Raw genomic sequence first — 16,114 nt, 5'->3', positions numbered from 1 at the left:
AGCGGCAGCGGGGGAGCCTGCCCGCCCTGGGAGCCCGTCCCGAATCACCGGGGCTGCCTCACGAACCGAGCTCCCTCCGTGCGCGGCCGGCGCTGCAGCAGCCGCTGGGCGCTCCGGGCAGCCTCTGCTCACCCGAGCGGGGAGCCACGGCCCCGGGGCCGGCTCGCTGCGTCCCGGCCTGAGCGGGGCGGGCACGGAGGGAGCCGCGGGGCCCCGCCGGCAGCCCCCGGCCTCCCCCGGGGGGAACGCGGCTCTGGCCCGCGGCCGCGCCCAGCCCTGCCCTGCCCAGCCCTGCGGGGAGGACGCGAGGCCGCGGCGCTCTATAAAAGCCCCCGGGCCGGGAGGGGGGGACCAGGGCAGCGGGACGGGGCGCGGGCGGCGGCACCATGGCCCAGTCCGTGTGGGGCTACGACAGCGACAACGGTGAGCGGGCTCGGGGAACCGCGGGGCCAGCACGGCCCGGCTGAGCAGGGGCGACAATTCTTTGTCTTTGTCCCTCAGGACCCGAGCGCTGGCACGAAAACTACCCCCTGGCCAAGGGCGACAAGCAGTCGCCCATTGAGATCAACAGCAAGGATGTGCAGCACGACTCCTCTCTCTCCTCCTGGCACGCCAGCTATGACCCCGGGGCTGCGAAAACCATCCTGAACAACGGGCGCACCTGCCGCGTCGTCTTCGACGACACTTTTGATCGATCAGGTCGGTTTGTATTTTTTGAGGGTTGTTAGGAATCAAGGTTTGCAAAGCGCCGGGTATCAAAAGCATCCTTTAGTATCCAGCCTGTGCAGGCCAGCAGAGGAAAGTCACTTGGGAACGTAAAAAATGTGCTCTGGGAGTTTATTCTGGTGGATCTGAAGGGGGACAGAAAGGCTGTTAGCTGCAGGGGAGCTCCTGAAATACAGACTCTGCTGGATGGTGGACTTCTCCCTATGTCACGTCCTTCAACACAGACACCACATCTTCAGAGTTTGTGTAAGGGACAAGAGTGGGGCTCAGAGGGGTTTAGAAAGCTCTGAGGCACTTTGTAAACCAAAAACTTGTATATGCATTTCTGCTGACTATGATCTTGATTTCTTCTGCATGGCAATTCTTCAGGTACTTCAAAGCCTGAAAAAGTTATGAAAATAGCATTTATGTAAATACCATTTTATAGTTTCTGGAAAACTATGAAACAGCTTTGTTATTTAATTGAGAGCAAGCAATCTCATAGATCTAAATTAAATTGTTCAAAACTTTATTGCAGAGCTCTGTCTGTGTAGCTCTGGATGCAGACAGGCAACAACTTTCAAAATGAATAATAATTTCACAATATCATATAATGCAAAGACATCTCAAAAGCATGCAGTATTGATTCATCCTTCACCAAGAAGGAAAGCAATCTAATTAATGGAAAGCAGCTACTTTCCTTTGTATTTTTGTGCATCTGCTTTGATGGCACTTGTATTGAGATTTTGTTCGTAGTCAGCTATATCACTAATGAAATATATCCATAGTACATTGAAAGATCACTTTCCTGCTTATCTTAACGGTCCCCTTGTTTCCTGGATTTCTTTATTTATCATTGCAGCTGCTTGTTATTGTTCCACGTCTCTCAGACGGAATCTCAACTATTTAGAATGAGAACTGTCCCTAAGTTATGTATTTTTATGGTCCTTTAGTATTCATTAGCACAGTTTCTACACAGCGGTCTCATAAATTGCACTTTTATTACCATAGAAACACAGAATGGTTGGGATTAGAAGTGACCTTAATGATCATCTAGTTCCAATCATTCCCTCATCACCACCTTCCACTAGACCAGGATCCTAAAGATGCATCCAGCCTGGCCTTGAACATTTCCAGGGATGGAGCATCCATGCTTCTTCATGCAACCTGTTCCAGTACCTCATCAACCTCACACTAAAAAATTTCTTCCTAATATCCAATGTAACCATACTCCCTTTCAGTTTGAAGACATTCTTCCTTGCCCTGTCACTACCTACAAGTTCTCTTTAAAAGCCAGAATGCCCTCCAAAAACTCTGCATAAAATGAATGCCATCACTGAAAGCATGGGAATGAAATTGGTAATGAACATTTTCACATGGTGGTTCTGTTCTATCTTTACAGCCTCTTTCCTAGAGGCTGAAATGTTTTAGGCTGCTCAAGAAGTTGTCTGCTTCCAGTTTGGCCAAACCAAAGGCAGCCCTTGGTGCAGCACTTCCTCTAAATCACCTTCCTTACTCTTCCTCCCTGTCTCTCCCCTCCCAGTCACTTCTGTTGTTCCAGTGTGTGCAGTCACTCCTGGCTGCCCTTACCTTCTGCACGTTGCTGGGCAGTAATTTAGACTCAGTTGTTTCATAGGCACATGTCTGATCAGAATCAAATACAATGCTTGACAGTTCTGAAAGACCATGAGGAAGAATTTTGAAAGACCACTTTACTACCTTCATTTGTTGGCTTCTGCAGTGCTAAGAGATGAGGATAAGCAACAGTTACAGATTCCATTTAAATTGGAAAAAGAAATATAGTTGAAGATAATTTTTTTTCCAAACACATGGAAGTATTTGAATGTCAGAAAGATTTGGTTTTATGCTAGAGAGATTTGTATGCTGTTATGAAGGGATGTTTTCAAGTTCTTCACAGTATTTTAGCTCTGGAAAGGGCAACCTGTAAGAAATGAGTGGTAAATGAGTTTCCAAACCTTACACTGATTTAGCTTTTAAATGTAGGTAGATCACATAAATTCAACTCCTGCCTCCCATTGATTCCACTGTAAAATGGCAACCAAATCCTTTTGAGGAGTTGGGCCTTAGATTCTATGCCTTTTTTGTCCTATATTAGAAGGTCAAATAATAATAAGTATTTTTCCATTGAAAGCTTCCACAGAAGTTTTACTCAATATTACTGAATATATTACTCAATACTATACTGAATTATGATTATTTATGTATGAACAAAGTAAAGAAGTAAAGTAAGAGGAACTACATGCTTAAGTCTCAACAGTGTTTTTCTTCTGTCCCTCCTCTTGATGGTTGTGACACCTACCAACTAAAAAGGGAAACTGCAAAGTTAAACATTTGCTCTCTATAGGTATTCCAACTCGTAGGATATCAAGAATTCATTTGAGACCATTGGGCAAAAGAGGATTTCAATGTTAACTTTGAACTTCAAAGCTATTGGTAGAAGTTCAAACTTGAATGCTATTTAAACAAGGCCTTCTGGCACTGCAGTTGTGAACTACATTATCAGCTTTCTGTGTAAGGAAACACGACTCATTCCAACCTTAGGTAATGAATGAAAAATACATTTGAGAGCTTATCCTCTAAGCAGTCCCTGCTCAAAAGAATCTCCAGGCTGAAAGAGCAGGTGTGATGTTTTGAAAGTCAGAGTTGATGTCAACTGTCAGACTGATGCATGGTCAGCATTATTTGGCTAAGCACAGCAGAAGTAACAACTACTTCATTTCCCTTTTTGGTGGCTCAAGAACAATTTTCTAACTCACTTGACCTAAACTTTATTGTCTTCCCTCACTTCCAAGAAATAGATAATTTTAAATTTTTAATATGTTTTTAGAAACAGCTAACTATCTGTAACCATTGTGTTGATGCCTTGTGAAGGCTGACCTAGAGTAGAGACTAGACGGAGCTTAAGAATTAAGTAGATACTTATTAGAAAGCTTTAATGGATATACCTTGGGCAGCACAAGGTGACCTGTAAAAAATATGCCAGTCATGGACTGGAAATACTTTCTGAAGCACCTTTTGGTTAATTTAATGGCCCTTTCTTGACAAGAATCACCTGTGAACACCCCCTTCTCTCTCCATACCAGGAACCGCAGTGCGTCCACTTGCCAGGAGAAAAGGGAAGGTTGGGCAGCTGGGGTTTGACTCTGTGCTTGACTCACAGTTTTCCCATGGAACAGAACTCCCGATAACACAATTTAGCCGCAGCCGCGTAAAGTGGCGAGCGTGCTGGCTGCAGGAGGGAGCCGCGGGGTGGTGGCGGTGCCGGTGTTGGTGTCGGTGGCTGTGCCGGTGCCGGTGTTGGTGTCGGTGTTGGTGTCGGTGTCGGTGGCGGTGTCGGTGCCGGTGGCTGTGGCGGTGTCGGTGCCGGTGCCGGTGCCGGTGGTGGTGTCGGTGGCTGTGGCGGTGTCTGTCGGTGCCGGTGTCGGGGCTGACGCCGCCGTGTCCCCCATGCAGTGCTGAGGGGGGGCCCGCTGAGCGGCGCCTACCGCCTGCGCCAGCTGCACCTGCACTGGGGCTCCTGCGACCAGCACGGCTCCGAGCACGTCATCGACGGCGTCAAGTACGCGGCAGAGGTAGGGCGGGCTCCAACAGCGGCGTTCCGCGCTGGAATTTGACTGGTTTCGCATCTGAACACATTAACCATGCTCCCTCTTGGAAGGGTTTAGCTACTGATTTTTCTGCGCTTGTGAAACTCGTGCATACTGCTTAACATGCAGTGGGATAAAGTCGCATCCGCCAACAAATGTATCCCTGCAAGTATCTACTAACACGGATTTCTTCACGCCAGAGTTTATTGCTGCTATCTTACAATGTTTCAAAAATATTTGCGACGAAGCAATCTGTTATTTCCAAATAGGAAGAGCTGCTGAAGGGTTTTTTTTGGCTTTTAGTAATTTCTGGTATAGCTTGAGTTACCAAGTTAGTTTCAAACGAATAGAAAAACTCACCTAAATCACATTTGATAAGCTGACATTCAAAATCAGATCCATCTTAAAACTGGTTCAGAACATGTTTTAGTTTCTGAACATCTCAGCTTTAAAATAGCTGGGTTTATTTTCAGGAACCGCAGAAAATATGTTTGGGTTTTGTTTATTTGGTTTTTAATCTTTTTTATGTAAACCACTGCAGGGCTGTTGTCCTAGTTTGTTAAATTTCATGAATGCTTTAGACCCTGAAGATTTTTTTCAGGTCCTAAATGTAAGTGAATTAGCTATTGAGGGTAGAGAATTGTGAGCAAAGGCTGCCTCCTTCCTCCACCTTATTTGAGAATAGGCTCAAAATACATACCCATGCCCACAAAAATCCTGCAGCCCTGTTTTCCTGCCGTCCAGCTACACTCTCAAGGCCCAGAGCTTGGAGAAGCTTTGCCCACCTCTCACAGGACAAAACTGAGGCAGATATTTTCAGGGTCAATGTGCACAGACATTGCAGAGAGGACTGCGGTGATGGCTTAGGATTTTTTTTCTGTTCCTTAACCACAGCTAATCTTTGCTGGTATTCTGCTTTCTGTGGTCAACAAAAGAGAAGAAAATCTGCTTCCTCAAACTATTTCTTGGCTAGTTCAAGTGCAGATTTTTATCTTACTTTTGTTAGCAGTACTCATTGATGGGGGAAGAAAGCCTGGAATATATGTACTTTGCAACCAAACCCACTTTACTACATTGCAACCAAAGATATATGGTTGCTCCAGCTTTATCCTTAGCATTGAAATCCTTATCCTCAAGAGAAAAGAAACAGAGAACTATAGAATCGTTCATATTCAAGACATTTTTTTTTGTTATTTTAAATAAACTTTTAAAAAATACTTTCTTTTCCCCCGCATGACTGTGTGCCAATGCACCTTAATCTGAGATTGCACACTGCTAGTTTCAGGATTTGTAGCTTTATGCATGAGCTAGAGATTTTCTGGACAGGGATTTTCTGAAATATTTTTTGAAAATATTTTTCAAATGTTTTTAAAATTTTGAAATATATCCTGAGAATACAGCATTGTTGAAAGTAAATATGAGAAAAAAGGCACATTATATCCCACAGTAGATATGAGAAAGAAATGTCAGATTATATCCCCACTCCCTTCCAGTACAATGTGCTGACAGTAGTAAGAGGTACAAACCAATAACGTATGCATTACATACAACCCAGTGTAAATCCCTGAGCTGACATCTGCATAACCTGAAGATCTAAAAATGTACTTGAGATGAAGTGCATGTCAGTAGGTGTTTTATGCACTGCATGTGTGCATGTCATGTGCTTGGATTAAACTATTTATAGTTGCATTGAATGATATTATGTGGTAAACTCAATTTTCTTTGTTCTATGCTTCAATTAGATGCAAAGCAATGCTTTTTGGAAAGCAAAAGCATATAAAAGCATGGGAACAGCAGTAAGAAATACTTACATTGAGTTTTCTTTTTCATGTCCATTCCTTTACTTACTGTGTACCAGAATATTTTCTTAATTTAATTTAAAGTGAAGATTGTGCTGTTGACAATTTCTTGTATTTAAAACTGAGGTTTAACTGATTTTTAGTTAACTGATTTTTAATTATGATTTTAGTTACATATGGTGCACTGGAACCCAAAACACGGTAATTTTGCTGGAGCTTTAAAACAACCTGATGGTGTAGCTGTTGTGGGAATTTTTCTGAAAGTAAGTAGCAAATATTCAGTCTTTGTAATTTTTTTGTATTTTTCCTCTTTCTCTAGTGCCAGGGGAAATGTTACCATTGTTTTTTCCTGCAGTGCAGCCTTTTCCTGTGGTGTGGACTGGGTGAGGAGGAGGGTCTGCATAGGCTGTTTCCTCTCATCTTTTGTGTCTTTTGGCTGCTAGCAGGTGTTGTATCTGCCTGTCAGCAAGGTTATGTTGACTGATTCCCTTCTCTGGTCTCTCATTGATTCCCACACAAGCTAGGATACAAAATGAATTCAATGAACCTACTCCAAAAAGAAAGAATTGATTGTAAAATAAGACCACTCAACATTTTAACCTTGAAATACAGAAATTTTTAAACAAAATAATACTGCACCAGTATTTTCAGATTGATTTTTTATAAACTCAACAGAAAGAAAGTAATCCTTGTATCAGATCTTCATGTGGTCTAGGACATTGAGAAATGCTAACGGGCACACAGCCTAATAGTGATAAAGTACAGAAACTTCAGTCCATTCAGCTGCAGGTGGGCATTTCAGCTTGAACACATCAGGGAAGAGGTGTCCTTTTATTGTTTTATCACTAGTAAGTGGCATTTGTAAAAGCAAGAGCAAGTGGATGTAATTAATTTTGCTACAGTGTCCCTGGACAGACTGGATGCAGTGTTGTTTTAATTCTATTACACTGTGAGCCAACGTGACCTTTTCTCTTGTGGTTAGTCAAAATTGAAGGTCAGCACCTGTCCAGATTCTCCCCTATGACTATGTCTTTCAATTCTTTTGTCATTCCTTTTGGTCTATTTTAGGCTAAAGCTTTATGTTGTCAAACACAACTTAAAAAGCACACCACTATCTTCCTATTAACCATGCTAAGCTAAAAGATCTTGAAAAGTAAGTAGTATCATTGTCTTCTCTGGCCCTCTTTCCCTGTTTCCTTCTTGCTCTTTGATGAAGGAGTGGTTGTTTTTCTCTGAATTTGTCATTTTCCATTACTGGGTTTTGGGATACTACTAAAACAGGATTGAATTACCTTCTGAGAAATTGAAGTTAATCGATTTTGGAACAAGACATGGCAATAACTGTACATCTTACTCATACTGCCTTCACTCTTCTGGGAAGTCCAAGCTTTTGCAAGTGCTAAATGTCATGAACACAAGCAATAAAGTTACCCCTCTACCTTATAGCTTGAGGTCATCTAGACATGAATTCATTACATGTCTTGCATCAAGTCTGATCTGTGTGCGTGTGTGCTGCAGAATGAAGTGTCTGCAGGAACTACAGCCCTTCAGGCTGTCAAGACTTTGCCAAGTGCTCAGACATCCCACGGTGGCTGGGGGTTTCTTTTGAAGCAGGAGCCAAGGGCTAAGCCCTGGGTAGTGACACTGAGTGTGCAGCCCATCCCTCAGACAGGCGTGATGCCTTGTAGCATCCTTCAGCACATGTCCAAATTGCAAAGCCAGCCACTGGAGTCTGCTATTTTGGATGTTCTCTGAACACATAATTTTCTGTCAGTCCCTACTGGATTCTCTGAGACTGCTGCTGGCTAATGTGGCAGATGGGATGTGCTGAATTTATTTCAAATACTGTGGAACATGATGAAAAACATACAGGATTTGTGCTTTGCATTACAGGTTGGGCAAACTCCCAAACCAGAAATGAAGAGAATTCTTGAAGAAATTGAAAACATTAAGACTAAGGTATCAAAACATTTTTTTTTTTTTGTGATATAATGTAGCTAGAAAGCCACAGAAGCAGGAATCAGTAGTTCAGATTCATATTTTGGCATAGTTTTGATGCCAAACCATAGCACCAGAGATGACACACTGGACCATGGGGCAGGCTACTTTCTTTTGCAAAATTAAATATTTAACTCCTCACTTCTGCAACTATTCTTGTTGAAGATGATTTTTTTTATCAATCCTTGCATACATGGTTAATAGTCTTATTGGTACTGCTCTGTAAAAAATATGCCAGTGGGCCAATACCAAGAAGAAATTAAAAGCTTTTTGAATTTGAAGACAACAATGGCCAAAAAAAAATTGCACATAGCAGAGTCAGAAATTTCAGAAATTTAGTTAGCCTAAAATGAGAAGAAACTAGTAGCAATTATGGAACAGGCTCCCAGTCAGTGTAAGGGAGAATAAAAATGTTACTAGTTTTAAGAAGGAACTGTATTGATAAGAGGAACTACATGGTGCAGTTCCTGCCCGGTCCTAAGTTCTCTCTTCCTATGATACTAGCTCAAATAGCATTGCAAATACATTCCAAACTGTTTTTCAGTTAAATTAATGATCTAAGGCACCAATCCATGGATCTATTTCATGGATACAGCTGCTGAAGGGAGTTATTTGCAGAGAACTGCAATATTGCATCTATTGTCACTTAGCATTATCATTTACAATAAACTTAATCTCTAGGTGTACTTTAACAATTATACTTCATTATAAACTTTGTGATTCTAATACTAAAAGTTGTTGTTTCTGTTTGTTTTTTTTTTTATTTCACCTTAAACATGTTACCACATCACCAAATTTGTTGGCATTTTCTTACAAATTTGCCAGAATTCCTTGCATTTAATGCATGTATGTGTGTACTGCCATTGATGCGCAGGTCTGAGCCTGACAGCTCTTATCTCCTTTGTAAGAGTCATGTTAATTTTATTTTTTCAACACAGTTTTCAAATGCAATTAAGTTGTTTCTGCTGAGGCAACTGAAGGTTATTTTTTCACCCTATCCTTGCCTCCGCCTCAATGTGTCAATGGTATCTCTTTTTATGGCTTTCTCTCATAATGACTATATCATTTTTTTGGCCATTTACATGTAGCAGTTCTGGAAAAAGCAACAGTTGAACTAAAGCAGAGAAAGATAAGTGCATATACAAAGAACCACATATTGTATTTTATCTCTTATTTATTTTCTGTCATCACAGACATTTTCCCAAGATTACTTATTTTCAGAAAGATTAATGGGTGGTGTTGCTGGTGTATTTATCACACATGCAATTTCAATTGCTCTGATGCATTACAGGTGAAGGAGTTGGTCACTGTACTTTATTTACTGAAAAAGCACAATTTTGTGAATTTATTTGCAAATTCATATTGAACTTACTGCACAATCTTTTCAGGAGGATACAATTGGAGTCACTCTTTCTACTCTTAATTTGTGCAATGATGCATGGAAACAATTTCAGCTTCTGCCACTCACTTTGTTCTAATCTAGAGAAAATTCTCCATGATAGAAGAAGGAAATAGGAATAATATATCTTCCTTCCCAGAACTGTATCCAAAATATCAATAGAGAAGTGAACTGCATTTCCTTGGTTAGTTTTTGTTGCCCAGAGGGAACAAGGAATACTCATCACAGTCCTGTGGAGTTACAATCCTATTTGGTGGCAGACTTAGCAGGAAATGTTGTCTGATGTCTGCTTTCTCCCTTGTCTGGTGGTAATCACCTTGAATTGTAAGATATTTAGGACCCAGTACTCTTACAAGAAATATTTTAATTTTTTACTAAGTGTAATAGCACCAACAAAGAGTATGTCACCATGAATATATAACTAGAGCAAAATCTTGGGAGGAGAGAGATGCAGATTTAAATTCCTCCAGACAGAAGAGGAGACTGTAACGAATCTGGGATAAATGCCTGGCCACTATCCTGTTGGATAAAAAGGGTAACAGTTCCAGCAATGCCACAGGCTTTAACTTTTGTCCCAATGGCCCAAAATAAAACACAATTTTGATAATTCCAGAATAGAAAAATGTAAAAATTAGTTTGCTTTAATCCCACACAATTCAGCTTGTAACTTCTTTTAATTTATGAATGTAATCAAAATGTCAGTTATTACTAATTGCTGGGATAGTGCTTGACAAGAAGAAAAGGAGATTGGTTTCTTGCATGAATCTTGGTATTTAATTGCTTCCTTTATAATAACGTAGATACTGATGACTTTTAAGATGCAGATCTCTAGACTTACTGCAGAGAATTGTTTTGTTTCCCTAAGGGAAAGGAGGCTCCTTTTCTGCACTTTGATCCTTCAATTCTTTTCCCCAAATCTCGTGACTACTGGACCTACCATGGTTCATTCACCACACCCCCCTGTGAGGAGTGCATCACTTGGATTCTCCTGCGGGAGCCAATTGAAGTCAGCTCAGACCAGGTAAACTCCAGCCAGTTCTGCTGCTCCTTTTCCAGTTCCCAGCAGTGTCTCAGTATGCCAGGGTGATGATTTGCAAGCCCTGTGTTACCTTGCACTTTTTGATAGGGGAATCTTTAGCTGTGGACAGTGAGAAACTGCCTGCAGAATGGACTGTTGAAATGGGCTGTGAAACTGACCCTGAGAATCAGGCGCCCTTGCAGGACCCTTCCTGGAACAGCCTCAGCAGTGGTGTTCTTGGGATCCAGAAAACCTGCTAAGGCAGAGCCTTAGCCACAAAATTCAGCCATCATGGAAGTCTCAGTTCATTCTACATGCTTTACAATTAAGTGGAAAGTGAGATTAATATTTTGCTGCTTTCCTAGTTTAAGAAATTGCTGGTCCAGGCCTTGACTTCTTAAAAGCTTTGAGTGAGCAAGGTCAAACAACCTACAACCTACAAACCTGAACATTCATACAAATTAATGTACCACTTGCATTTACAGACCAAAAAAAAAAAAGCCTGTCTGGATAAGGTGACATTTTTAGTTCTTGTGTCAAAAATTGTGGCTATTTATACCACTTTCTGCTTCAGCAACACAAGTCAGGGTATATCCTTTCTACTGAAATGGCTGTTTTCAAAATAGATTTATTTTGCATTTGGATGAAAGGGTAACAATTAACAACAATTATCAACACTGAAATTAGGTTAATTTGAATAACAGCAGCTGAGTGCTGAATTCATGATTCAATTTAATAATCCAGTTGGCATATCTCTGCCTTACAGATCAAAATACAAACTTCTGCACCAGCTTTTTCTATCACTGCCTTGCACTGGCATAGGTCTGGATCTTCCTTCACAGATAGCTGTATTTTCACAAGGTATTTGCCTGCTGTCCAGCTCCAGCGGGGAGCAGGCCCTATTCTTTTTCCACACTGTGGGCGTGAATCAGAGAAAAATCCAAAAGAAGCCCAGGCAAGGGTCAGATGATGAACTGCTCTGTGGATGAAGAGTGTGAAGATCCACAGAAACAGTGCCAGCTCCTGGGCTGCAGCAATCTTTATCAGTAATCCCAGCATTGTTAGCGACTGTTGTTGTCATTGTGTGCTTGTGACTTCACAAGAAAATTCCCTTTTCATCTCAGAGTTTGTTCTAGGCAGTAAGGTCTACAGTGCTTCCACATGGACACTTGAATTTTTCTTCCTTGCAGATGGCAAAGCTCCGTAGCCTTTCCAAGAACTCTGAGAACGAACCTGTGAGCCCTCTTGTTGACAACTGGCGCCCACCGCAGCCCCTGAAGGGCAGGATAGTGAGAGCCTCGTTCAAGTGAAATCTCAAGTCTTACTCTGCTGAACCTGAGTGAGAAAATCCCTACATCACAAAAGTGTAGTTAGTTTTTTGCTGTTTGCTGCTTTTCCTCTGGATCCAAGTCTGTGTTTCTCAGTTTGAAATTCTGAGTGGTAAAAGTAAATCTGTTTTTAAAAGCAGAAGAATACTGTATGCAAATACTAAACATAATAAGCAAATGTGAGAAGTCATGATTCTTGACCAAAAATGCCTCAGCATTTATGGTCACTTGTCTGCCTTGTAGTCTTATAAGAAAAACAGGCTCAGTTTCAATATTTAAAATTAAGTTCAAATGCAATATAGTAAGGCAAAAAAAATAACCAGTAGTTCAGGAAAGCAGAAGTAATGGTAGATGAACAGGAGGGAAATGCCTGTCTGCACTGTGATCTTGGTCAGACACCCCACCCTCAGAGGGGACATCCAAATAATAAGTACCCTTTTAACATACCAGGTTTTCCCTTTCCTGTCTTGTTCATAGTTTTTTATCCAAGATTAGATTAGTGGTTTGAGGGTAAAATCAGGCACACTCAGTTTCTGAGTGAAGAAGAAAAGAGACTTTGCTGTCATTTCAGCATTTGCTGTCTTCAGCATATCCTGCTCCTGCCATTGTTGATCTTTTCTTCCTTCACTGCTGCTGTTACTTCACCCACCCAGTGTAGAGTCCTGCTGGTATCATATTGCCTTGTGTTTAGCATATCAACTTTAGTACTGCTGAGGGGGAAGTGCCTTTCTTCTGCTGCTCCATGTTATCTCCCAGAATGATGGATTTTTGATGCTTTGCCTGCTTTCTATATTTGACACCTTAATAGTTTCGCCTGTTAGGGATTTTGTTGCATATGGAAAGGATGTCTCTGGATGATTCATATGTGTCACTTGGGATAAATCCAGATTAAGTCACCTAAGTGTTTGTTTATTTGACTCTGTAGCTGGAGAATATAAATGGATTCTGTTCCTTTGTGGGGAGACACATCAGTTTTCAAATAAGATCCAAGCAAGGAATCACTGGCAGACAGAAACATCTATATCAACTTCCCCTGTCCTTCATCATGCACACTTCATCATTTCAGAGTACAAGTACCATCTAGGTTGAACCCACACAGAGATCATGTGAATAAAGATCTACATTATATTCAACACCCAGGTGACTATTCAGTATTGGACATAGAGGAGATTGGATGGTCAAAGGTGGTGCATAAATCCCACTGCACAGGCAGCTTCTGGATTCTCTGTGTTCCTGTAACTCATAGGAATGGTACTGTAGGTAGCAGTGGGTGTTCTTCTGGAGATGTTGCCACAAACATGTTCACAGCAGCATTTATGAGGGATATGTCAAAGTCTGAAAAAAAACAGACTACAAATGGCTGGAACAGACATTTCCCAGTTTGTCTTAATTATTTCACTTTCACTTTATTAGAAAAAGGGTGCTCCAACAGGGAAGTAATGAATGGACAACACTGGACAAATTCTGCTGTTATTACCAGTACAATTCAGTGAGTACCCAGAAATTAAACTGAGGGCAGATTTTGATCCTTTTTATTCATTTAGAATTGTTCTAAGGAATACTGAATTCCCGTTGAAAGTTAGTATTTTAGTTTATTAGGATTGTATTAGGATTGTATTTTGCTTAGTATAAAGCAGTTTCTTTTTAAAAATTAAGTTTATGTGAGTAGAAACTAAAGTATTGATTGAATCCTGTTTACAAATGTTTTGGCACTGGCTTGATTTTATCAGAAGATCAGCTTTTGATATTATGAGTGCAGCACTTGTAAAGGTATTGATTTTAGGAGTCCCTTAGATCTTCTTGAAACTTTGGATCTGTAAATCTTCTCAACACATAAAAACGTTACTACAGAAAGCTCATAAGCAACAATTTTTTTCTACTGTACTATGTCTTATGTGCAAAATGCCTTCTCACATCCATATGAGGTTGATCTTGGTGATGAGAAAATTTTAACACAACTGAGACAAGGGTTTGAGTATTTCGACCTAAAAGCCATTGACTGTGATGTTTTAATCTCTTGTTATTGAAGCAATAAAACAAGGTTAGTTGTCTGCACTTGAAATAACTGCTTTTATGTCTTGAGAGAATCAATAAATTGACTTACATAAAAAATAAATTGATTGCTGTTTTTATGCTAAGTGATGACTGAAAGTAGCAAAAACTTAGTAGAAAACCTTGCTGCTCCTTTCTTTGATACATATGCTTGTAATCCAAGGGGAACAGACATTTGAGTACTTTTTAGCTGTTGGAGTTTAGGAAAAGAAGCACATCAGTTAGCTGAAATGTTACATAATTCTGAAAATTCCTGATTAGTTTATACTTTTGAAGCACACAAACTTGTTAAAGAATAATTGCCTGCAAAGCAGACAATGAGCGCACATTGCTTGGTTTGCATGTTCCCTCCACTGCTTTTGAAAGGTACAACAGGCAGAAGTTATGAGCTACTGAAATAGTGGTTTCCAACAACCAACATTTGGTTTGTATGTTGGCAAAAAGGAAAATACAGTCTGAAATTTATATTGCTTCCTCATGCATCTCCTCTGATGCCATTATCTCTTCAAACTATTACTACACAAAAGTATCAGCCTCACCGAAAATATGCTTTAAAGTTGTTTTTTTTCCCTTGAAGAATAAAGTGCACACAGTTTTGTTCCATTGCCTTTCTTCCTTTGATGAAAAGTGTAGCTCAGCATTGATTACCTTGGTGATAAAATCAGAATATGTGGATTCTGACCCTGCTGCCCCATGTATCTTAGAGAAAACAAACTAACAAATCCAGTAAAAATCCTTATGAATTTAGTGCCTATAATGTATATATTAATTAGAAGGGCAGCTAAGTGATTCACATTGATTACCACCAATGAGGTTTTGACAAAAACTTGCCCAGTTTCCCACACCTCACAAGAGAAATTACTAGAAAAATTAAAAGCTTATTGCTGTAGTTTCAAAGCTTTTATTTACTAACTGAAACAGGTATCACCATCTTTCAGTCATGTGTAAACTTGTAGCTGAATTGTGAATTCCTGGTATGGCACTCATGTACAAACAGCTATAATGCTACATTTTTAAAAATAATTTTCATATTCAAAATATATTTTCATTTTGGTAGTAGACTACAAAATGAAAATAACATGTATCTTTTTTTTCTGTATCTCAAAGAAAGATGCTCCTGGATGTCTTTGCTGATGCTTCTGTGCTAAGTAATCAGCATTGAAGAACATTCATATTGTCAAGGAATTGGACAAAATGGAACAGTATCTGTTTCTTCCTGAGGCATTTTGTCCCACGCCTCAGCAAAGGGAGCAGTTGTATGATGTGTTCTACCTTGTCTATCTGCCTTCCATCTCAATGAATTCTGGCATTTATCTTAGTCAATACTGGAGCACAAAACATGTATTCAAGAATTATTTTATTTCCAAGCCCAAGAATTTAATAGAACATTTTATAAGATTCCTCACTCCCAAGAATTTAACGGAACTTTTTGTAAAATTCCTCACTCCCACAAAAGGTAAGGTACAACTAACGATGAGTTAGAGATCAAATTAAACTCAAGGGGTTTCTTTAAACATAGTTTTTAAAGCATCTTCTTTTCAGTTTACAGCTGCTGCACACATTGATTTGCAAAAAAAGTGCAATAACATTAAATTAACATATTAGGGGTTATTTCTGAGGGAGAGACAGAAAAACTGTAGAGTTTTGTGTTCATTAAAGCACACAAACAGATTTGAATACAGATGGAGAAGTTGTGATATTACTGGGAAAATAAGTACCAACACAGTATTGCTATTATAGAAAATTTAAACTATATTTGGATTGAATAGCACAATACCTGCAAGAATGTTCATGAACTTAAATGAGCAAAACACTTGTAGAATCCTAGGCCTGATCTGGACCTTAAAGACCATCTAGTTCCTGCCCCCATGCCATGGGCAGGGACATCTTCCACAAGACCATTATTTGGAAAAAAAATACATACTAGATGGAAAATTTTCTGTAAAACAGGAGGATGGAGAAGAAGGAGTGCTGCAAACTGATGAAGTCAAGATGCAAGTCCACAGCCTAAATTAATACCTCACTTTCAATAAGGACAACTGTGAAGAACAGGAGTACAAATAAAGAAGAATAAGAATATATTAATATATGTGAAAATGAAAATTACCATAAAGTGAGATGGTAAATCAAGTAGGACAGCAGAGCAAACTTCATACAGATGGAGTTGTCTCTGCTTCAGAAAACAAAAAGATTGGCATAATAAATTG

The 16,114-nt window shown here is 40.1% G+C and overlaps 1 protein-coding gene across 2 annotated transcripts; it reads left to right on the top strand.

Annotated features, from left to right (window-relative positions):
• The first annotated feature begins 386 nt into the window (after positions 1-386).
• On the top strand, positions 387-12,131 carry LOC131563253 (carbonic anhydrase 3-like). 2 transcript variants are annotated; one of them, XM_058813216.1, is made up of 7 exons: positions 387-423; positions 502-699; positions 4,180-4,298; positions 6,283-6,375; positions 8,006-8,071; positions 10,375-10,530; positions 11,718-12,131. In XM_058813216.1, the coding sequence occupies exons 1-7, from the start codon at positions 387-389 to the stop codon at positions 11,835-11,837; spliced, it is 789 nt and encodes a 262-aa protein (XP_058669199.1). In that variant the 3' UTR covers positions 11,838-12,131. The 2 variants fall into 2 exon arrangements, with proteins under 2 accessions (XP_058669199.1, XP_058669207.1); XM_058813224.1 differs by having other exon boundaries at positions 6,283-6,410; positions 8,038-8,071.
• Positions 12,132-16,114: the final 3,983 nt, after the last annotated feature.

The sequence above is a fragment of the Ammospiza caudacuta genome, chromosome 1, assembly GCF_027887145.1.
Source record: "Ammospiza caudacuta isolate bAmmCau1 chromosome 1, bAmmCau1.pri, whole genome shotgun sequence".
Classification (NCBI taxonomy): Eukaryota; Metazoa; Chordata; class Aves; order Passeriformes; family Passerellidae; genus Ammospiza; species Ammospiza caudacuta.
The sequence above is the reverse complement of the archived record's forward strand: the minus strand, read 5'-3'. Positions and strand labels throughout refer to the sequence as shown.